The sequence below is a fragment of the Coenobita brevimanus genome, chromosome 101 (genome assembly GCF_032717465.1).
Source record: "Coenobita brevimanus isolate Jiangsu-jjx chromosome 101, ASM3271746v2, whole genome shotgun sequence".
Lineage (NCBI taxonomy): Eukaryota > Metazoa > Arthropoda > Malacostraca > Decapoda > Coenobitidae > Coenobita > Coenobita brevimanus.
This window is the reverse complement of record NC_137054.1, coordinates 6248399-6273201: the sequence shown is the minus strand read 5'-3', so window position 1 is coordinate 6273201 and position 24803 is coordinate 6248399. Positions and strand designations below refer to the sequence as shown.

The following is a 24803-nucleotide window of genomic DNA, read 5'->3' as shown; positions in this document are numbered from 1 at the left end:
ATAACTATATATACACCTTCTATTTTGGCATACAAGATGCATTTTCCCCTCCCTCACACTTAAGAGATAGATTGAAAAATCCCTATGCATGTGACTATATCAAACTGAGGTTGTTGTGGGTGTTGGGTAGGAGTCAAAACTTTTTTCCTTAGACTTGCTTTTCCAAATTTAAGTGTGTCTTACACATGGTGTGCAAGAAATGAAGGATCTTTTTTTTTTCTTTTTAATAATAATAAACTTTAAGTTAAACATCAAGGTTATCATCTGGTGAAAAAAAAAAAAAAAAAAATCTCTCTCTCTCTATCCCTCTTTGTGTAAGGCCATGCATAAGTTTATGTACGGAAGTAGTGAAAAAATGAATAGAAATAAGATAAAAATTTGTTTTTGTTTATCATAAACTTGAAGATAAACATCCAGGGCATCATCTGGTGAAAAAAAAAATTCACTCTGTCCTTGCGTAGCACCATGCGTAAGTTTGGGTAGGGGTGGAGTAGTTAGTGGTGATGCACGGCCAGCACAGCCTGAGCTGTGGCTCGCAATGTGACGTTACCCAGCCTGAGCTGTGGCTTGCAACTTGACGTTACCCAGCCTGAGCTGTGGCTTGCAATCCACGAGTTAAGACCCGGATGCCTAAGTCCCAGACATTTTGGGCTTGGGTTTAAAAAAAAAAAAAAGAAAAAAAAAAATGCTGATATTTGTTCATCTCTACTCGAAATTTGCCACGCGGTGATGAACAGCTGTATTTTGGTGTTTAGTTCTGGTGACGTCCGCTAGAGCTCCCCTGCATCCTCCTCAGTTTCCGCCTACCTGCCGTCATGACTGCACGCTTGTCACCATGGCTGCCTACATGCTCACGTTTGTGGTGGACAGTGAATAACCTGCAATACCTTGCCACTAGACCACATGGGAATTTACAGTGTTGTGCAGTGTTAAAAAATTAGAATTCAGAGTGCAAAGGATTAAATGCAGAGTGCAACACTGGCATGTTGCAACTGGCATTGCGCAAGTAAGAACAGAATGTGCAGTGTTAAAGAGTTATACAGTAATTCACAGTGCAAAGGATTAAGTGCAGCGCAACACTGGATTACAGTACGTGCTTCAAGTGCACCTTCACCACTGTCAGAGCCATAAAGGAGGCGGGTTAATCTTCGCAACAGTCACGGGCGTGTCGTAAGTACCCTGTACACTGCTAAATATTTTCCATACTTGCTTCTAATTTCTCATTCTGTAGTTCCTTTTCATTTATTTTATGGTTTCTGCCCCTTATTTGTGTGAATGGGGTCTTAAATAGGTGCTGTGCATGTCATGTAGGGAGTTATTTAGCTGGCTTTCAAAGTTAGGTTGAGTTGGGGTCAATAAGTACCTGTCCAGGGGTATTTTTCCCAGGCCCCAGACATGCCTTTGGCTTTATTACATCGGATCTTGGAGGGATTTCTCTATTTCATTTGAGCAATGTTATCATCAGAAATGGTTATTGTAACTCTTATAATAAAAGTTTAAAATACATCTTTATTAATGAATGCACTTACACAACCAGTCAGCTTCCAACTTTTAAAAGTTTAAGGCTCTTCTCTTCTCAGAAGGGATCAGATAGACTTTAGGAAAGTGTGTTTGAGAGAGGTGGAGGGAGGTAGGGGAAGGGGGAGATTGGGGGTGGAATAGGGATGTATATGAGTAAGGGAGGTGTGGATTGAAGAGAGGGCATCTTGATGGTAGAGGACAGAATGATTTGGAGGTGCTTTGTTTGTGGCTGCCCCTTCTGGGATTAAGGCATCATGGCTATAGATACCAAAAGTATATTTAACAAATGTTCTCAGTAGTGTTAGACCTTCCATTTTGGCAGATGCCTTTTTATTTACCAAACCAGTTACTCTTAGGTTGTTATAGCAGTTTGGTTTTCTCCTGCAGGCAATGTCTATGTCACAGACTGGAGCACCACAGGTTCAGAAGCTGATGGGAATGTACCCAGGGGTAAGTGCTGGGTCAACTGTATTCCGTGTTCAATTAATATCAGTTTTGTTGTACTGTACCTACTTTCATTATGAGAATCCTTCAGCAGAGAATGGCAGTGGTATCAGTTTATCTAGGTTGCTTTATTTTTACCTTCTTCTTTTATCGGTTTTCTTCTTTCATGATAGCATACTATTTTGTCATACCATGAGTAAGTCCTTCCCTCCAAATTGTAAGTAACTTCAGCTTTTTATTTTTAAAACTCCTCTTTTTTTTTTTTCTCGGAATATGTCAGTAACACTTCTTTTCGTTTTCTTGTCTTCCTAGTTGACATTCTAGCATCTCCTCTGTAACCATGTACGAGGTCTGTTCAGAAAGTATCTGACCGTAGACTCTTAAAAAAAAAAATAAAGAAAGGCTAACCTGTTCTGCTAGGACACATATTCCTCTCAAAGTAGACTCCTTCTGACTTGACACATATAGCCCAGTGTTCTTTTCAGTGCCTGAAACATGTTCCAAAGTCAGTTTTCAGTATCTCCTGGAGGTGCTTAATTGCATTTGTCATGATCTCTTCTCTCGTCCCAAATTGGGAACCCTTCAGTGGAGTTTTGAGCTTTGAGAATAACCAAATATCACACAGAGCCATGTTTGGCAAGTAGTGAGCCTGCCAATCCTGTGGACAGTGTTGTGCTTGGCCAGAAATTCCTGAATCAGTTGAAAAGAATGGGCAGGGGCATTGTCATGGTGCAGCTTCCTACTTGCTGCTTTCTGAAGGTTTAGTCTCTTCAGCCGAATTGAGTCATGAAGACGATGGATAATGTCGGTGTCGTAATGTTTGTTGACAGTTTTACCTGGTGTGTATTCTTGATGCACAGCACCATGGTAGTCGAAAAAAAAACTTTCAACATGCGTGTCCATTTCACCTTGCTGCAGACCTGTCATGCTTTTATATATATATATATATATAGCTGAGGCGACCCTGCATACGTCCACTTGGATGACTGCTTTGGTTTTTGGGTTGTGCCTGTACACCCAAGTCTCATGATCAATAATAACAGTCTTCAGAAAGTCTGGATCATGATTTGCATACTCCAACATGTCTTGAGCAGTGTTCATCCAAGAGAAGAGATCATGATGAATGTGACAAAGTGCCTGCAGGAAATACCGAAAATAAACTTTGGAAAGTGTTTCAGGGAGTGGTGAGAATGCTGGGCTACATGTGCCATGTCAGAAGGGTCCTACTTTGAGGGGAATTAGTGTCCTAGCACAACAGGTTATCTATCTGTTTTTTTTTTTTTTTTTTTTTTAAGCCTAAGGTCAGATACTTTTTGGACAGACCTTGTATTTTGGAAATTACCCTTTAACATTCTCCTTTATGCTGCTCATCTGCTGTAATTTCAACATAAATTTCATGAATTGCACACAAGAGGATAATGGGCCATATGCAGAAATGGACTGGTAAGGAAGAGGTGCTACGGAGGGTTCTTAGCCAGTTGGAATATGTTTTTTTTGTGTTTTGTGATGACCTCATAGCCACATATCACTGTATTAGCACAGTCTTATTAAATATGTTAGATTTCTTCCTGCATTATTTCATTTTGATATTTTGGTTTTATTTTTATTTAATGTATTATTTTCCCACCATACAATTTTAAACAGATCAGAACACCCTAATAATGAAGTAGGTCAATAGGGCTACATCTGACCCCTCCCATTTGAGAAACCTCTCCTAAGCCAATTAGAATGGGTAATAGATGACAGCAGCAAAGTAAAAATGACCTCATTTTATTTTAGGGGTCAGTTACAGTATGCCTTAAAGTCCTGTACCTTGATTTGCTTTCTCAGTCTTTCTGTGTACGGTAATTTTCACCTCTGTGTGGTCGTTAAAATGGGGTGCCAAATCCCTGATCGTGCACTTCTCCTCTCGATATTCATCCAGCCAACTCGATCTCTTGTCAGTCCCCTAGCCTCCCTGACTTCCAAACCTCTCTTCCTCACACACTCATCCACGATATCCCTCCACCATCTCCTTGGCCTACTTCGCCTCCTCCCTCCTTCAGATTCGCTCAGATATCCTTTCTTCACCACTCTGTTGTTATCTATTCTCTCTACATGATCTTACCATCTCAGTACACTCTCCTCGATTCTGGTGTCCACAGACTTCCTCACTCCACGTCCTTCACAAATCACATTATTATGTATCCCATCCACTCTCAGTACTCCACATACGTTCCTCAGCAGTCCCAACTCCACCGCTCTCACTCTTGACTTTTCATTTTCGTGCCACACCGTAGTCTCACATCCATATGTTAAAGTTGGCGTTAACATTCCTTCATGTAAGCCACGTGCAGGTGCAACGCTCAAGCCTCTGTTTCTTATCAAGGCCTTCGTTGCACCAGTTACTTTACTTCCTAGTGTCACTTTACTTTCCACTTCTTTTGCACATTTTCCTCTCTTTTCTGTCGCTGTACCCAGGTATTTGAACTCTCTCACCAGTTCTAGTTTCTCTCCATTCACTGTAACATCACACTGGGAGTCACCTTCTTTCTCAGTAACCATCACTTTACTCTTTTCTGCATTTACACTAAAGGCATGATGCTCATGCACATTAGCTAATCTCTGCACTAGTCAACCAAGTTCTTGTCCAGTATTTGCAAATGGTACTGCATCATCAGCATTCAATAAATTTGAGATACTCCATCCTTCACCATTCATTACCAGTGCCATCCCCCTCTCCATTACTTATGTTTTTATTTTTCTCATCACACCATCCATTGTGCAACCCTGGGGACATCACACAACCTTGTTGCACGCCCACACCAATTGTGAACCATTCATTTAGATGCCCATTTACCCCTACACATGCTTCACTACCATCATAAAAACTCTTGACGGCACCTAACAGCTTACCATCTACACCGTACATGCGCAGAACCTTCCACAATCCATCTTCTCTGTCTACTTTGTCATATGCTTTTTCCAAATCCATGAATGCAGTAAATACCTTATAGTCCTTCTCACAAGCCTTCTCCACTATCCGTCTTAAGGCACATATTTGATCCACATATCCTTTGCCACTTCTAAGGCCACCCTGTTTATCACTCACTAGGACTTCTGATACATCTCCTACTTTTTCTGTAATAATTCTTCCATCTACCATCCCTACCATGCTCAGTAAACTTATGCCACGATAATTCTTGCACTCTCTTCACTTACCTTTATTTTTGTACAGGGGTACATTCACAGCCTTTTTCCACTTTGATGGCACAGTTTCATTCATCCATGCCATTTTGCATATCTTCAACAAACATTTAATTCCTCTCTCTCCATTACACTTAATCATCGCGGCATACACCTCATCAGCCTTAGATCTATCTATCTATATTGTCAGACGCCATAATCCCATAAGGGGTGGCCATTTGACTTTGAGTTATTTGTTTTACGAGGAGGGGCATTAACCTTCCACCAACCCACTTGTTGACACGTAGGGAGCATGTATGGGTTGGTTATATGGTTATGCTTTCTCATTTTTCAGCCGCTTCACAGCGTTCTTCAGCTGTGTGAGTGTCATGTTTCCTATTGCATCATTCCTTCTCTGCACACCCCCAAAACCAGTCATGTTTACAGCGGCTCTGCTCTCTCTATTCCCTTTCATCAAGCATTCAAAATATTCTTTCCATGTGGTCCTTACTTCCTCCCCATGGGGTAATAATCTACCACTTACATCCATCACACTTTCCCATTTCTTTCTACTGTCATTTCCACATTTCTGCACCTCTTTCCAGAATAATTTCCTATTTTCAGTGTAATTTGCATTCATTTTTCTTCATAGATCATCATTTACCTCCTCCTTTTTCCTCTTCGCTAGTCTCTTTACGTGCTTCTTGCTCTCAGTACATTCAGGTATTATTTCAGTTGAACCCATGTCCTGTAACCACTCTAGCCACTTCTTCCTCTTTTCGTCCACTGCTCTCTTAACCTTTTTCTCCCACCATGCCGTACCTTTCTTCTTTCATGTTACCTCTTTGCCACACCACACACCGCTTTATCATTCCTAACTACGCAATCCCTGTATGCACGGCACAGGCTGTCCAGATCCATTTAATTCCAATTCACTGATTTTAACTCCTCCCCTACTTTGGTCCTGTATGCATCTGCCATTTCTCTGATTCTCAGCTTCTCAATTTTCAGTCTTTCTCCCTGACTGCTCCTCTCTCTCCTGGCCCTCCTCACTCCTTTCTGTTTGATCTTGCATACCACAATCATATGATATGATCATACATTCTAGAACTTTCTGCATTACCTTCATTATCTCGTCCAAAAGATTTATTCCTCTATAATTTCCTCTTTCCAAGGCACATTTACAAGTATACTCCTCAGCCAACCATCTGGGACAACACACATGTAATCATATTTATCAAGTCAGTGACTAACCCCCCTCGTATATCTCCTGAGGCTTTCAGCATTTCAGCAGTAAACCCAGACACACCTGCTGCTTTCCCCATCTGCATCCTGCCTGTTGCCATGCTCACAGTAGCAGCGCCAATCTAAAGCCAAGGGCTAAGCACTGGAACTTGTGGCTCCAACTCTCTGTGTCCCAGTCAAACTCCTCATTCAACAAGTGGTTTCTCCCGGCTTCTTTAATATCTTCACTGTTCACCACTACCTTTCCTTCGTTATTCATCACACACTGCTCACGTATGATATCCCTGTTCTCCCTCCTCATCTGATGTGCCACCATAAATATCATTCTCTTCCTTTCCCCGACGTTTAGGGTACCGAGTACAAGTCTCTGAGATTCAAACTTTGCCCTGTAAACTCTTTATATATAAATATATATATATATATATATATATATATATATATATTATTTTGTGTATATTATTATACATTATTTTTAATATACTGTTTTCCTAGTGTATTATTTTACCATATGTAACATCTTTTGCCTTGTGATTTTTAGTTACTTTCTTACTGTCTTCTCTTTTATACACCATTTCACCATTTTCAAATTCAGTACTCAAAAAAAAAAAAAAAAAAAAAAAAAAAAAAAAATGTTTTTTTCACGTTGCTTCTGATATTAGCTTTCTTATATTCTTTCTTTTGTCCCAGTTCAAGTCCCTTGTCACTACTATCCCCTTGTATTTTTCTCTCTCATCCCTCATGTAGATTCATCACTTCTACTGCTATCCTTACTGACTTGAACGGAATTTTGACTGGTCTTGCCCCACCCTGTCTGTACTGTACCAACCTTCAGGCTATCAGTCTCTTCCATTCAATACTTTTTTGTATCAGACTCCTTAATCAGTTCACTGGCTTTCCTCTGTCTCCTTTCTTCCATCATTATTTCTGATTTTCTCTTTTTTTTTAGATAGATTATCTCCAAAACCTATCACACATTTTTCCAGTCTGCTGTTTCTCTCACCATGTTCTCCCTCTTTCTTATGATGTCTTATACTCCTGAATCAAAATTCACTTTTTCTTCCTTTTTTTCTCTCTCCTATCTCTCCTTAGTCCTCTTTTGTTCCACCATTATTTTATTTAATGCAATTTTTCTGTTTGTTTCATCCACCCGCCATACATTCTGCATATTCTTCATTATATTTCCACCTCGTCTGCTTGCACTTGATTTTCCCTTGCACTTCTTTTTAATGTTTCGTTCTCTTCCTTCCATTTTTTATTTGAGTTTTCACATTTGCTTTATATTCTACCTATTCTTTCTGAGCCTACATCTTTCTCTCCTCCATTTCATCCCACTCAGCCAGTCTCTTCTCATAAGCATTCAACTTTCTATGATGATTTTGCCAAAATCTTTATATCTACGAATTACCTGTATTCTTTCCAACAATTCCTAACCTTTTCATAACTTTCTGCTTAGCCATCACTTTCCTCTCTAACCTTTACTCCATCTCCATGGATTTATCCTAAAAATCTTCAAAATCTGGGGACTCAGAATTCATCCTTTGCCCACAAGATTTTGCATTTGGCTGTGGAGCAGTGGGTGGATATAGTTGTTATAAACAAAGCCCCTATTGTCTTACTGGTGTTTTGGGGTTAGCAGATTTTTTTTTAATATTCACTTCTTTACAATACAGACCTTCCATCTTCTTATTATCACTCAGTCTATTGATGTTGAAATTAGTGTGGAGGCATATACAATACAGGTACTTGTCACAAATATAGCTCTCCTTTTCCACAAACTGGATAAACTTGTTTGCTCTGTCAGACGTTTGTCTCATGACTCAGACACCCAGTGTGTGTATGTGTGTGTGTTTTGATTTTTATAGCATTCATGTTAAGAAGGACTGCAAGGTACGTTTTGGTAGAGGCATATGGAAGAAAATGGATAACTTCGGCTGAGTGGCCATTAGCAACGAGGCTTTTATGGGACCTTAGGCTTTAGGGAAAAGGAAATGTTTTTAAAATATGAATCCTAATGATAACTATGAGAATATAATGTAAAAAGTAGCATACAGTATCTTGCAAAGTAAATACAGAGAATTAGTGGGTAATTATTGCGCTCCAGTCGGATTGAGCCAGTGAAGGTTTATATCCGAGGGGTGGATGGGGTTGATTGCTCATGTAATGCCACTCAGGGATGAGTGAGGCTGGTCACTCTCATCTTAAATGTCGAGACCAACTGCCTAGCCCCGGGCTCGTACGCTCCTCTTGGGGCAATGTAGGATTGGATGATGGATGGATACAGTATCTGTATTAGTACTGTATCATCTCATGTGCTCAAGTGTGTGGTTTATTATAACACACTAACCTGTTGGTGTGAATTATCCGCTGTAGGTAAGGACCCAGTTTGTTTATATTTGGCTGGCAGTGGAATGATGGCCATTAGTTTCAGAGCACTTAGGCTTTATTCAGTTGCTGAATGTCTCAGAATTTTCTTTTCCCTGTGATGAACTGCCAACCTAGAATTAATAGAATTACATAAAGAGTAGTCTTTGATGTCGGGTTGATAGAGTGAATGAAAAATGATAAAAGTTAAATGGCATTTGTCCTTTTATTGTGATATTGATCATGTGCATGCAGTTGGGATACAGGATACTTTGATGAAATGTCATTGAAGGCATTACCAAGCTTACACTGATTGTTAGAATTTCTTATTCACCTCCATCTTTTATGCTGTATGAAGTTGGCTGAACTCACTCTGGTATATTTGTATTGTACAGTTGTAGATTTGCCACTAGTACAATACTGTATTATCTGTGATCAGATCCTTGTAGTTTAAATTAAGTATGTGGTAAGTATGATGCCATACTGGGCATCATGTACAGTAGATACCACACAATGTGGGACAACATATCAACCCTCTTAGCAGTTTCCTGGTACAGAATACATACCATTAGTAGTGTAGTTTTGTGTGAACTTGTTATGTGACCTGTATTTCGGACAAGTGTGTAATCCCTGGTTGATCTTAGAATAGTCCATTTCCGACTCACCCTCCCAACCCCCAACCAGTGACGATAGTTTTTCTCTCCCCTCCTGGTGTCCCATAGCTTGCTAACTTCATGGAAATGATGAAATACTATGCTCCCCCACCACCACCACCCCAAGCACACATGGTAAGTCACCCTACACTAGACCTATTCCTTTTCTTGTGTGCGTCTTGAAGGTACAGTATCTTTTTCAGTGAAGGTATAGTGTTGTAATGAGTAGAAACAGTGAATTAACTCATCCATGCTTCAAGACAGTTCCAGTATAACCAAAAGCATAAGATTCTCTCTCTCTCTCTCTCTCTCTCTCTCTCTCTCTCTCTATCTCTCTCTCTCTCTCCCCCCCCCCCATTCATCCATCCACCCTTCCTTCCTTCCCCACATGTATTTCTCAAAACCTTGCCATCGCATTTCATTGATAGCAGTAAGCTTATCCTTATAAACCTTCCATTCAGTCTTCCCTTGTGTGTTTTCCCCTCCTTAATGTTGGTTAGTTTTTGGCACGCAAGAAAATTGGCTTAATAGTCCAGCTTACAACCACCACTGAGCTCTGTGGGATTGTGGAAGCATCTCAGACCAGCCATCAGTTGATGCAAAGAGTGAACCAGAACACCTCCATTGCCTCGACTGGTAATTTATTCAGATTGTTCTTCTTTAACCCCAAAGTGCTTGGTGGTGGTTTCCTTTGGTTCCTTCATCACCACTCCCATACTGGAGAAAATTTTATTATTAATTTCTGTTAATATTATTATTATTTCTTTGCTGCACTGTTGATACCCTCTGTATACTAGTACTGTGCTTGTAGCCTTTACCAGTTCTCACTTAATGCCCTCAGCTCCTTCCATGTACTTTTTCACATCCACACACCAGTAAATTGATTGTCAGTATTTCATCTCATTGCAGCTAATACTTCTATGCCATTGATAATATTTTAAAATTTTCATAATTCTGCCCTTTAGAATATATTATACTTGGGAATGTAATAGAGTCAGTCAGTCTAACTCTGTTTCTCTGCACAGTGTACCCTGGAATGTACTGTATTTTGTTTAGATAGCTTCCCTTAGAGTATACTGTGCCATACAATTTACAGTTGGCCCACCACTGTTTTCCCACCAGTACACAAGCACAAGCTTTGACTATTGGTTTGGTACTGTATTATATTTTAAGTTGCTTTCTGACAATGGTGGAAAACGGTAGACAGGTCATAGCTAAACAGTCTTACATCATTAGTGAGGTCTTTGCATGATCGAACAGTGAATTATCCTGGAATTTTTTCTGTTGGAATACCTAATACCTGGTAGTTGTCCCAGTGTTTTCTTTTGCTGTTGTCTGTGTTTTCGTTTTATATAGAGGATTATGTTATTGTAGTCTTGTTGACACAGCTGCCATTTCTGCTTATAGCCCAAAGCTGCCACATTCAGACCATTCAGCCTTTTGCTTTTGACGTCTCTCTCATCACTGAATTTGCATAATTTTTATGGTATATATATATATGGTTAACATTTTCTTCTTTTGTGTTGGTGTATTTTTGTCATTTTATTGTACTGAGCGATCATCTGTTGTATTTACTTTTATACAGTACAAGTTGGTACTTCATTGAAAATTGGCTGTTAACTTGCTCTAGTAGATGTCACACCATATATAACAGCATATTTGCATTCAGTACTGTTACCCATGTTATGATATTTCTTGGAGTAGGTGTGTGTAAAGATTTAAGATAGGGTATCAGAATTAGTGCCGTAGTCATAAAATATTCTTTAACCCTTAAAGGGTGACAGGGATACTGCAGAATCCTGGCATCTGCTGTATTATTTGGTCCACCTGAGGGAAGTATCCTGCTTTTAATGTGTTAAACCTATCACCAGTAACACCCAAAATTCAAAAGGGGCACAGGATTTTATTTTTGGCATCACTGGAAGGTTTTATTCAACCAAAGGAAGGTCTCCACTGTTAAAGGGGTACAACATACCTCCATGAATAACAGCTACGGACATTCTGTTCAGTTGTGTAAGGTCATACGAGGGTGTATGTAGTCACTGTATATAAAACGGGATGCAGTAGTCTCTGCAAATCATCCTTGTTCCCCTGAATGCTGGAGCTGGTTACTAGGTGGTAAATAAGGATCAAGAAAGGTAATTAAGAAGTGAGATGTTTCCTGTTAAGTAGGTTTGGCATAAAAGTATAAAAGCAAATAAATAAATAAATACAAAGGGACAATAATGGGATCATATACAGTCTCTCTCTCTCTCTCTCACTCACTCCCCCATTCTGTGCAGACATGAAACTCCACGAGAATGCCCCACCGGATTTACTGTGTAATATAAGATATGGACATTTGATAATTAACAAAATTATTTGGTAACTGGAGGTTGATTGCACGCAGTATTTTTTTATTTATTTATTTAAGTCACTCTCATCTTAAATGTCAAAACCAACTGCCTAGCCCCAGGCTCCTATGCTCCTCATGGGACAATGTAGGATTGGATGATGGCTGGATGGATGAAATATTTATTTATTTATTTTTTGTGCATTCTTTAAGTCAGCGCAATTTAAGTAGGTTGATTAAAAAATTGTTGTGCTGTAAGGCACCGTTTCAGTCAATTTGAGGGTATAAACAGAATGGGAATTTTAGTAGTGTGTACAGTAAAAGTCCTTGAATCCAACCACCAATAATCTGATTATCCCAATACAGTACAGCACTAAAAAATTTTCTAGATGGTGCCAAAATCCCCATAGTAGCAGGGAGTGGAAGCAAGCGGGGAGGACGTCAACACAGTACAGTACTAATCTATACTGTTATAGGTAGTTTTGATACCATATTTGGAAACTTTTGAAAGAGAAAAAGAAATGGATTTGACCATATCCATTAGCACACCACTAATGGAGGTAAACTATGGTGTTTCCATTCCAAGCATCATTTCTGGCAAACTTTTCAGTTTTAGGTTATCTTAATACTACTTTGTGATCTTTTTGAGGAATAATTAGCTTTTACTGTGACAATTCTTTGTTTAATTTTACAGTATTGTTGCTTAGTTCTTACCAGTATATTTATCAGCAGCTTTTATGTTCTAAAGCTGAGTTAACTGATGTACTTATCACTGATACTGAAATACCTGTAGTTTAAGTTCAGTGTACTTCAATAGCTAGAAATATTAGGACAAAGCTCTATATGTTAGGTGTGTAATCCAGAGAGGTGATGAGGTTGGAAAACACCATACAGAGAATGACAGTTTGTATGCAGGTGGTTGTAGTGATGCGTATTGTATGTGTGTGTGTTGCAGATGGGGATGCAGGTGAACCCACTGATGCTGGCACAGCCCGCTCATGAAGAAGACGTGGAGGATGATGATGACATGGGCATTGCTGAGACGTATGCGGATTACATGCCCTCAAAGTGTACGTAAGATTTGTATTATTATATAGGCTTGAGTTGCTGGAGATGACATCAAATATGGCCCTTGGCCTTTGATTGATGCTGCTACTGTAAGCAAGGCAGTAGGCAGGATGCAGCTGGAGAAGGTGGTTGGTGTGTATGGGTTGACAGCTGAAAAGCTGAAGGCCTCAGAAGATATAGGAGTGGGTTTAATTAGTGAGTTGATAAATACAATTACCGTATTTCGTGGCATATGAGACACTGCAGAGTTAAAGACACATCGTAATTGTGGAAGGGCAGTTAGGGGAAAAAAACAGTTTGTCCGGACCAAGACTGCAGAAAGGTTGCTTGATATGAGTAGTTTTAACTCAAATATGCACTAAATTTCATGATCTCAGTTCACTACTGTTGATCAGGTATTGATTTCTGTAATTTTATTTAAGAGAACATTACAAGAAAAGAAAAACAAACAGCCCTTTCCTTACAAAAAGTTACTTTATTCCATGATGCCATGTTGACACTTTATGAACTGTCTGATTTCTTTCATACAATACTTTGAGAATTAGTGTTCATTTCAATTAAAGAATAATTAATATGTATCAATATCTAGAGAGAAATATTATTTTCTTGAAATGAATTGAAAACTTAATAAAATATGTTCTTTCATTCATTTAAGAAAATATAAAAGCCAGTAAAAGTAGAAATACACTTTCTCCAAATCAGTTGCTGGTTTGTATATTAAAATCACAAACAAGACACAGGCAATTTCAAAAAAATCAAGTACAATATACGTTTACAGCAATTTATTTACCCTGAATTCCTAAAAGTACCATGAGCTTGTCAGATTCGTACCCAACACCTCCAACTCAGTGTAGTATGAATCCACCGTAACTTGCCCTTGATGTCTTAGTACCTGCAGACAACACATTCACTTCCTTAACTGAAAAAATATACTATAACAAACAAACCAAATGAAACATGACATGAGTCATTTCTGCACTGCCGACCGGTAAAATAAACATACTCTTGAACACTACACTCATCTCTCAATTTCCCGGACTAAAGAGGGGGGGGGGGGACCAGTCCGGGAACCCCAAAAGTCGGGGAATCGCAAAAGTCCAGCCCCACATACCTTTCCCCGGACTATTACCATACTTTGTCCGAATTCTCCAATATTGTTCGGCAGTTATTCCGATATTCTGGAACATTTACAGTACATAAAATAATAACACTGACACAGTAACAGTAATAATAACTGACACAGTAGCAGTATTTTGCTAGCTACAACCCTAAGAATGGGTGTTTAGACAGTTGTTGATGAGAATGTGGAGGGTATGATAGAAGGTCAGAAAGCTGAGGAAAAAGAGAAAAATGAACAAGGAATGGAACACCACAAGGTGAGCCAACCACTCATCAGTTAACCGAGATACAAGCATGCAATCATCGAATGTGATCTCGATCTTGGACTGAATTGGCAATTTTAATTGGAAAATATTTTAATCTTTATCACCATATAGGTTTGCACACTTGATTATATGAAATTCAGTCAGAAATTTGTTCTTAATTTAATTGTTAATAGAAAATCAGGATTCAGAGCGAAAATTTCTTAAAGTTAGCAGAAGTGTTTTGCCTCTAGCCTAACAACTTGCCTTGACGGACTTTTGTTTTGTATAAATGTACTGAAAATAAATATTTATGCAACATAGAAGTCTGTCAAGGTGTGCTGACGATGTGAAGGGGAAATATCTGCTAACATTGGTGCATTTTAGCTCTGAAACCTATTTTTTAAATTCATTTATATTAAGTACAATTTTTTTTAGTGGATTTCAGATAATTAGTTGTGTATGAGCCACATAGGCAAAAAAAATTAAAACTATTTTTCAGTGAAAAGTGCTGATTTGGTATTTAGTTGCACCGAGTTGGGTAAGCTAAGTGAGTAGGAATGGATCCCATTGCCTTTGTCCGTAAGAATTTTTTTTTTATTATTATTACTTTTGAATTTTACTGTGTCCAAGCCTTCCTTAAATTTTACTGTGTTATGCAATAAACTATTTATAGTGGCATTTGAGAAAGGTAAGAGGTAAATGGGATATTGCCACAAGTTAGGAACTGGTGGGGTGAAGCATTTTGGTGGCCAAGATGCGTTTTATGTATGAAAATTTCTCGTGTGTGTTACAAATGGCCTTTATCGAGTCAAAACCTTGCTAAAATTATACTGCGTTGTGCAGCAGACTGCTTATAGTTTTGTATGAGAGAATAATGGCCGGACTTTTGTGAGAATCCTGGACTTGTACCGGCATTTGATAATATTGTCCGGCCTCAGCCCATGTCTGGGAAATCCGAAATCCGGAAAGTAGGGGTCCTCCAAATTGAGGGTCGAGTGTACTTTATCGCCATCACTGGTTATGCACTTTTACTAATCTCTAAATACCTCTACAAGAATATAAATGTGTAGCACATGTATATACACACACAAAGTAAATTACAGAACTTTACAACTGACGTTCAGTTTAGTGAGGCTGTTTGGGAGCAGGGTATATAGCTGTCTCTACCGTCTTCCCTCAGTATCACTACTCCATTGTCAACTATGTTTGCTTCATAACATCAGCAATTAACAAAGCATACTTAACTGCTCAGAATTTCCCAAAAACAGTCATTCACATCAAAACATTTCGAGTATAATGAAGGCATCCACTGTTAGGCCGTAATAACACTGCTGCCTCCCAGCTGCTACAGCACTTAACACACATACACACACACATAAGCATATACGCCGCACACAACACTCACTCAGCATATTGGAGTGAGCTACTATTGTACAGTACGTGACAGGTCAAAGAAAAGTACAGGGAAAATGTAGCCCCATTCACAAAGATCAGAACATAATTTTGCACTGGAAATGCCAAGGTGAATACCAAATAGAAAGCTAGATTAATGAAATTATAGATGGATAAGTACCAAGACAGACTGACATTCATTCTATCACTCGACTCCCCTATACTTTATATATATATATATATATATATATATATATATATATATATATAAGGGCAAAGGCATTGCCCCCTGGGTAGAGGACTTTGGTTTTGGATGGGGCCATGATCTTGAGGGCTTTAATGATGAGTGAATGGAAGCTTGGCCCATTGAATTGGGCAAACATTGGCTGTCTGGATGCTGCTACTCCTCACTCTGTCGTAGGGTGGGAAAGGAGGTCCGAATGATGATGATAAATCTTTTGGACCAGATAATGAAGGTAGGAGAGAGTCCTAGATGGAATGATTAGGGAAAGATTGAGCATTGGTGAGATGCAGTTTGGGTTTATGCCAGGCAAAGGGACCACTGATGCCGTATTAATTGTCTGACAGCTTCAGGAAAACTGTATGGGAAAGAAAAGGGGTTGTACATTGTTTTTGTTGATTTGGAGAAGGCCTTTGATAGTCCCCAAGGAGATGGCGAAGTAGGCAGTGAGAAAGCCTGGGATCAATGAGTGGCTGGTTAGAGTTGGTATGCGTATGTATAAGGGTGCATACACCCAGGTGAGAGTGAATGGAGATTTGAGTAATGAGTTTTCCATGACTGTAGGCATACATCAAGGGTCAGTCCTGAGCCCATTGTTGTTTATCATGTTGCTTGACGCTCTCTCTCCTGTGACTTCAGAAACGGACTCCCACAGGAGATGTATGCTGATGACTTGTTGATTGCAGAGAGTGTAAGAGAGGCAGAGGAAAGATTTAGGAAGTGGAGAAATGGTATGGGTCATAAGGGTTTGAGAGTAAGTGCAGACAAAAATGATGACACATATGGCTTGTGGTGGTATTGTCAAAACAGAGGGGGAGTTGTTGTTTGCAGTTTGCCACGTTGTGTGAAGTAACTCAATCTTGTGCAGTATTTATAATAAGTGGGTGCTTAAGAGATGTAGTGGTATTAGAGGTAGACGGCGTGATAATGATGATTTTGTGTGTGCATTGTGTTGGGAGAGCATGTAAAGATTGTCATATGTGAAGGGATTGATCTTGCTGGTGTGTCTTTTGAGTGTGTGGAAGAGTTTTGCTGTTTGGTGGACTTGTTATGTGCCAGAGGTGGGACTGAAGCTAGCTCCGCGATTAAGGGTAAGGAGTGGTTAGAGGTAGTTCAAGGAGCTGTTGCCTCTCCTGACATTGAGAGGGCTTTCCCTCCATGCAAATGGATCTTTGCATGCGGCATGTGTTAGGAGTGTAATGCTGTATGGTAGTGAGACCTGGGCAGTTAATCTTTAGGATATTCATAGGCTTAGATGTATAGAAAGGACAGTGGCTAGGTGTATGTCTAGTGCATCCTTGAATGCAGGGCCATGGGGGGCTATGTTTATGATTGAAGAGTTAAGAGGAAGGATGGGACTGGAGTGTATTGGTGTTGTGATGAGGTGAGGTAGAATGAGGTGGTTTGGGCATGTGGAGAAGATGGAGGATGACAGATGCAAGAAGTGAGAAGTATAAACGTCAGAGGTAGGGTTGTGAGAAGCAGGCTGAAAAGGCCTGGGATGAAGTCATAGAGTGTGACTTCAAGGATAAGGGGCTTAAGAGGGAGGCTGACTGAGATTGAGCAGTGTGGAGAGCTGCCAGTGGGTGACCAAGGCCTATGCATGGTGGAGCCCTTGTAAATGATATAATGAGTCCATAGGGTGTCCTAGTATTTGGTATAGACATTCCTTGTTTTATCCAAGTTATCACAGCTTGATACACACTGTTATTACTGTAAATTTAGAGGAACTGGCAGATCAGCTTCTTTGGTAATAATAATAATACTTTAATAGGTACAGTAAGTGTTCTTTAATTTACTAAGGAGCAGTGGTTTTTTAGTATACTGAGGATTTAGTGACAAAAAGAATGCTAGAAGGGTGACTTAAAGAGGAAGTTACTGTTGTTTTGTACTGTATGGTTTATTTCTTTAATCTTATACATATATCAGCAGTTAAGGTTGGCACTTAGTATCCAGGTCACGTAGTGGAGAAAAATTAATGACTTTAGGTTGATGCTTGAGAAAGATTCATCTCATATGTAGTGTGATGTTGTACTTGATGCATTTCTTTAGCCTCTCACATGTGTCAACAGTGAAGGTTGGCATCAAGCATCCAGATCAGGTGGTGGAGACAGCATCCATGTCATCAGTGGAGCCCCCAGATGTCTGGTACACCATGGATATACCGGAGTCATCCATCGCTACAGGGAAGCTCTCTGCCCTCCAGCTTGAGAGCATCACATATGCCTCTCAGCAGCACAACCACTTCCTTCCTGATGGAAATAGAGCTGGGTTCCTCATAGGTAGCTCTCCATTATTATTATTAATTTTATATTTTTAAAATAAGCATCCCCGTTCAAAAGGGCCTAGCTTGCAGCCAATGCTGAAAAATGGGTTTTGCTTAATAACTATTTATCTATAGCTAGATGCCATAACCCTGTAATGGGTGGCCATTTGTCTTTGAATTGTTTTACTGGGAGGGACAAAACCCTTCATCAACCCCCTTGTTGACATGTAAGGAACAGGTATATGGTTACCACCCAGCCTGGCTTACAGGAAACCATAAGGCTTGTCACTCAATGTTAAACCACCTGAAAAGGAAAGAAGAGTAATACAAGTGGTGCTAGGCGCAACAAACCTCGCCCGACAGCAGTTATTTTATTGCTATTGAATACTGACTCATTTTTGCCATTTAGTGTTAGTGCGCAGTTAAAGTCTAAGGTAATGGTGCAAGTGTTTTCAAGTAACGCCCTTTGAAAATCCGTGATCTTGCGTTTGACCCTTCAGGGTCAAAGGTCATGCTGCCAAATGAATGCTTATATGAGACTTCCTATACAGTGAAATCTCAATATAACGGACGTATATATACAAGTGACCCATGTGATCGTGGGTTCATCCCTTGTGAAAAAATTTTACAAATCGGAATCTGCAGGGTAGGAACAGGGCAGATTCATGTCGCGTTTGTGGTGTCAGTCCCTTCCTGCTCTTTCTTGCTCGCCCAGTCCTGTCGCCTCTGTACAAAGCCGCCACACTACCATGTCACCCTACCTCTGTCTCACTCTCTGCCCAGCCATTTTCATGAGCGTTCCAGCTTCCCACAGGTATCAAACTTTCTATCTTTATTGTGCCTTATAGTGCTGTTACGAATGCAGAGGTTACAATAACTGGTATTGCAGTGCTGTGCTGTAGTGTTGAGTGAATAACTGCCCTATTTTGTGTGTGTTTTAGTGCCCTGTATTATTATAACCTGTGCTTCCACGTTTGCAATACTGTTCTCCAGTATGGGCCCTAAGCGAGCTGCCTGCCTAGTGCTGAGCACATCACCCCTAAGTGCTAGAAGAAAATGATGAGCCTTGAGGAGAAGGTTAAGTTGCTTATAACCATACCCATTAACAACTTCTTTATTATTATAGTAGTGTATGCAGTAGTACAGTACATGTTTGTGATGTCTTGTGCTGGTTTCAGGTCACTAAAATGTGTTTAGGGGCTTACAGGGGTAATTTAATACTGTATGGGCATTTTCTGGGGGGAGCTTCCAAAATTTCCGGATCCTTTCATTCACGGGAATCTGTCCCCTAACCCTCACGAATATGGGGGGAGACCTGTATATATAATTTTTTCTTCAAGTTTTTTTCTGAGTTTTTCCCATTTATCCCAGCTCTACTTGTACTCATCCTTTCTTTATTTCTTATTTTCTGTTATTACATTGGTTAAAAGAAGAGAAAATTAATCTTTCTTTCCTCAGGTGATGGTGCAGGAGTTGGAAAGGGACGAACCATTGCTGGCATAATCTACGAGAACTACTTGAAGGGACGTAAGAAGTCCATTTGGGTATCCGTCTCTAATGATTTGAAATACGATGCAGAGAGGGATCTCAAAGACATTGGTGCCTCACACATCAGTGTTTACTTCCTCAGTAAGATGAAGTACGGAAAAATTAACTCCGATCTCAATGGCAACGTTAAGAAAGGAGTCCTCTTTGCTACTTACTCAGCTCTCATTGGAGAGTCATCCAGTGGCCAGGGCAAGTACAAGACCAGACTAAAGCAGATACTCAACTGGTGTGGTGATGACTTTGATGGATGCGTGAGTATCAGTGCATCAGGTATTTTCTACATTTATATATATATGAATAGTGTTGATATTCTGAGGGATTCCTTTGTTCCACATCAAGAATTTTAAGCATTCATACCAGTACTTTATATGTACAAAGTATATCTGCCATTTCTTTACCATGGTAGATAGAAGCACCCATTGTCCACACTGTTATAGCATCACCATCAGGTGAAGTTAAACTGAATGAGAAGTCAAATGGTTTCTTGTAACCTGGGAAATTATTTACTGTGTTTAGTGGGAACCATATAGCAAGTGGACACGTGATGGTTTAGTAGGTTAAGAGACTTCTGCCATATATGGCTCAAAATGGTTTACATCCAAGGGATGGTTGAAAATTATTGTTCACAATTTACCAGTTACGGAAAAGCGGCTGGTCGGTCCTCTTAAACGTGTGGGCAAAGAAGTTGAGCCCCAAGCCTCCGTGCTGCTTATGGAGCAGTAAAGGAATGGATTATAGATGAGTTATTACAGCACAATACCAGATGCGGCTGACAAGAAGCCAACTCATAGTGGTGCTGTGCACCCTGGGTGGAGTAGCTGCGGTGTCTGCACAGATCCAAATCATATTACCTTACACCTTTGTGGGAAGGACCCTGGTCTGTCCATGGTGAGGTGCTGTTTACTGCAAGGGGATGCCAGGTCTCTACACAATGTATGTGCTGTACTGTACCTGTAGGACTGTCCCTTAGAAGCACTTGTTTACCTGTGGTCAGAAGGTCAACTTGGCCAGATAGACAAATGACAGCAATAACAACTGGTATATGTTGTAAGGGATGAATACATTGAAAACACATTTTAAGAATCAGTCCCATTCAAAGCATAGAGCCTTAGAAAGTGTGAACATATGTTACAGATCTGCAGTCAGTACTAGAAGTATACTGGTAATGCAGTCATCACCTTGATCATCTTTCCTTCTCATCATAATCCTGTTTCCTACACACATATAGGGTGGGTAGAATCTTGAACCAGCATTCATAATTATTCTGATTTTTTCATCATCTGCTGATAGGGTGAGGTAGGATCCAGAAACCAAGGAAAAAGTTGATACACTAACCATCTAATGGGAGGACAAAATAGCATGCCTAGTAAAATGGCCAGACATACATGCACTTAACCAATGAAGCCTCTGGAATCCTAATTTTTCTTCACAGGCCTAACTGTCTGCATATATATTTTTTGTATTTTTCTCTCCTTCTCTCCTTCCATCCTCTTCTGTCTTTCTTTCCTTCATTCTTTCCTCGTCCTTCTGCCTACAGATGACTTTACACTCCCTCTCTGTCTTTCTTTACTTCATTCTTTCCTCTTCCTTCTGCCTGTGGGTGACTGTAAACTGAGTGACAAGCCAAATGGTTTCCTGCACACCAGGAAACCATTTACTCTGCTGGTTGGTAACCATATAACCAAATTTTGGTGCCTGGTGGTTAAGTGGGTAATTATGGCACTCCAATTGGATTGAGCCAGTAAAGGTTTATATCCAAGGGATGGTTGGGGTTTATTGCTCATGTAATGTCACTCAGGGATGAGTGAGGGAGGTCACTTTCATCTTAAATGTCAGGACCAACTTGCCTAGCCCTGGGCTCCTACACTTCTCATGGGGTGACATAGGATTGAATGATGGATGGATGGATGGACTCTTAGTAGATACACGTCGCACTACCTGCTATATGAAGTAAAAAAAGATACTAGTATTGTGCACATTTCTTCCAACCAGCTTGATTTTTCAGTTTCCTGGGTAATAGGGATCCATCCATCTCTTCCTGACCTACCATGCCTCTTCCTATCCTGTCTTTTTGATGTGCAGGTACTGTATATCCATTTCACCATCTTATTTAGTTCTGGAGAGGGATACCTTCTTGTGGTATCATCAGTGTACAGCACACCCTCATTGAATGATTGCTTGGTACATGATCATTCGCTTACTATATGCAGTCAGTAAGAATTTAAGTCTTTTCTTTCATTGTATGCTTGTTTTTTTGCTTCTTTGTTCATTGTAATGCTTAATTCTTGTTCTGTAATAATCTTTTTGCTTATTTGGTTGCTGTAGTGCTTAATTTCTCATGAGATCTGTTTTCAAAAATGCATCCCAGTTTTAGAGCTAGGGTGTGCTCTAGCTTGGTAGCTCTGCTTCCGATGTCTACAAATGCCCCTCATCTCTCTTTGTCCTTTGAAAGGAGGAGGATGGATAGCAGGAAAGGACAGCTGTGACCTGCAGTCCACTGGGGTGAACCTGAGGCTATGACCTACCCTGCGATTTACATCCATCCAAATTGCATGACCATACCATCCAACCAAACTCAAACAAAACTACACAGAATACAATGAACACCTACATTTCATAACTTCACCACCATCAGACAAGACCGGGCCGACAGCAGTGGCAGTCGACTCATCACCCTTGTACACCAATCCATCAGCTTTTCAGATAGTAGTGCACCAACAAAATCACTTCTCTCCGCACATAATACCACAACAGAAATACAATCAGTTAAAATACACACTGGGAACAAATCACACATAACAATTGCCAATACATACATTCTTTCCCAACATCCCCACAGTACCACACAATTATTCTCCTCAAATGCACCACATCACTAACATACCCAACATCACCCTGGGCGGTGATGTCAACAACCCTGATACAGACAGAGGGCTGATACAACAATCCCAAACAGATTATCTTTTCATCCTCAACAACCTCCATCAACATACCCATATCCCACACCAAGCCCTCTTCCTCCCATCATCTCCAGACACCACCTTTTGCTCCTCAAACCTCGCCCTCACAACATCCTGGAGAGTGGTCAAGACCCTTGGCTTTGACCACCTCTCGATCATCATCATTGCCAAAACCAGAATCACCCCAGCAGGTCAGACAGACATACACTAATTATAAGAGAGCCATGTGGGAGGCCTTCATAACTGAAACAGAACAACACTTTGAAACATTAAACAGGACACCCATCACAAACATCAACACCGCTGTGCACGCTTTCAATACAATTATACAAAATGCGGACGAAAGACACATCCCTCAAGGCAACAGAAAGAGACAAAACCCCAACTTCACACCAGAAATTCAAGGCCTCATCAGACAACAGGACACACTGCGACACTCCCCAACACCCCATACACAAGACACAGTACTACAAATACAAGAACTCAGCACTCAAATAAACATTAAAATATCAGAACAGCAAACATTAAACTGGAAAAATTACCTCCAAACACTTGACCACAAAACAAACATCTGCAAACTCTTCAAATATCAGAACAGCAAGCACTAAACTGGAAAAATTACCTCCAAACACTTGACCACAAAACAAACATCAGCAAACTCTACAAAACACAAAACAGCATCACACTTTCCAATAGCAGCACCACACAATCACACGCTGCCATCACAACAACAGACACCATACCCTCAAACAGACAACAAGCACTCTCATCAATCACTTTTCACAAGTCAGCCATCTAAACCCCCATCCCGAAGACCGATGTATCATCCGACGAAAGAGACAGTTCTCCACAGACCCAGACTACGCACCTTTCACTTACAACCAGACGAAGCACGTCATTAACAACCTCAAGCACTCATCTGCTTGTGGACCAGAGAACATAAGCAACATTCACCTTAAACACCTTGGACCACAAGGCATACGAGCACTCACCAACATATCAAACATGCATATACAGGGTGTCCCTGGAGTTATGTCAAAATCTTTGAGAAATGACAGATGAGGGAATTCTAAGCAAAAAATGTTATATGAACATGTGTCCAAATCTCAACCGTTACGGAGCTACAATTACTGATGACCTTATGGGCGTAAATGGTCTCCTTCATAATTCACCCATAAGGTCATCAGTAACTGTAGCTCCGTAATGGTTGGGGTTTGGACACATGTTCATATAACATTTTTTCCTTAGAATTCCCTCCTCTATCATTTCCCAAAGTTTTTGACTTAACTCTCGGGACACCCTGTATTTAACCCCTAAAACGCGGCTGTGTACGCGCGATCCCCCCCCTGTGGCGGGGTTGTAGCGGGGTCTGAGTACCTGTGGAAAAATATTAGCCAAAAATCATAGATTAACCCTAGAGCATTAAAATTTTTATGGCATATATTACTTACATTCAGCTATCTCCTGAGCCACATGTTGAGCCTTCGTTGACTACCCAAGGACTTGTGAAGACTTGCAAAGTTGGGTAACAAAGTCTTCACTCTCACACCTCCAGAAACCCGGTTTTCTTTCTACCACAGCCTCAATCTGTCACAGTACACTTTATACAACAACGTACAGGTTGTTTGGAATCCGTATTTGTAAATAAGAACTGAAAATAAGGCTAAAATGGACGGAGCGCACGGCCGACATGCAGCGCGGTGGCGATCTTCCCGTCAGTATTGTCACATTTGCCTTTTCTCGGCAAAAAACACGTATACTCCTTTTTTTTCCATCATAGGACTTCGCAAACGTTTGCCTGTCACTATTACGGTAATAAAAATCAATGTCACTGCCAGTATTGTGGACTGGGACTGAGGAAGACCACCGCGGCGCGAGTTTATTCAGCCTTACGGCAGGCACTTTATTCTCGCTCCTGTCGGCCACTCGCACTTCATTTCTATCGCTCACTTTCACTGTATCTTTTTTTTTTTTGCCTTATTCATCAGTGTCACTGTCCAGTGTTATAAAAATAATATTTTATACACAAAAAACTTTCACTTTCAGAACATAGAATAGGAAAATATGCTTTTATCTTTTTACACTGGAGTGACTGTCACTCGCAATACTTATATGATTACTATGTACAATTATTTACAACAAAAAACACTGTAACTGTCAGTGCTTTTACAAGTACATACACTAATTTACACTCATCAGGCTGTCACTGTCAGCACGTAAAAGAAAACTAAACAATATTATCA

At 40.2% G+C, this 24803-nt stretch overlaps 1 protein-coding gene across 1 annotated transcript in view; it reads left to right on the top strand.

Annotated features, from left to right (window-relative positions):
- sno (Protein strawberry notch) overlaps positions 1 to 24803 on the top strand; it is a 101643-nt gene that overhangs the window by 8136 nt on the left and 68704 nt on the right. Inside the window, exons 3-7 of the mRNA XM_080284538.1 lie at positions 1909 to 1971; positions 9459 to 9524; positions 12677 to 12791; positions 17859 to 18068; positions 19511 to 19851. Coding sequence (XP_080140664.1) covers positions 1909 to 1971; positions 9459 to 9524; positions 12677 to 12791; positions 17859 to 18068; positions 19511 to 19851 — 795 coding nt within the window. The remainder of the gene's footprint in view (positions 1 to 1908; positions 1972 to 9458; positions 9525 to 12676; positions 12792 to 17858; positions 18069 to 19510; positions 19852 to 24803) is intronic.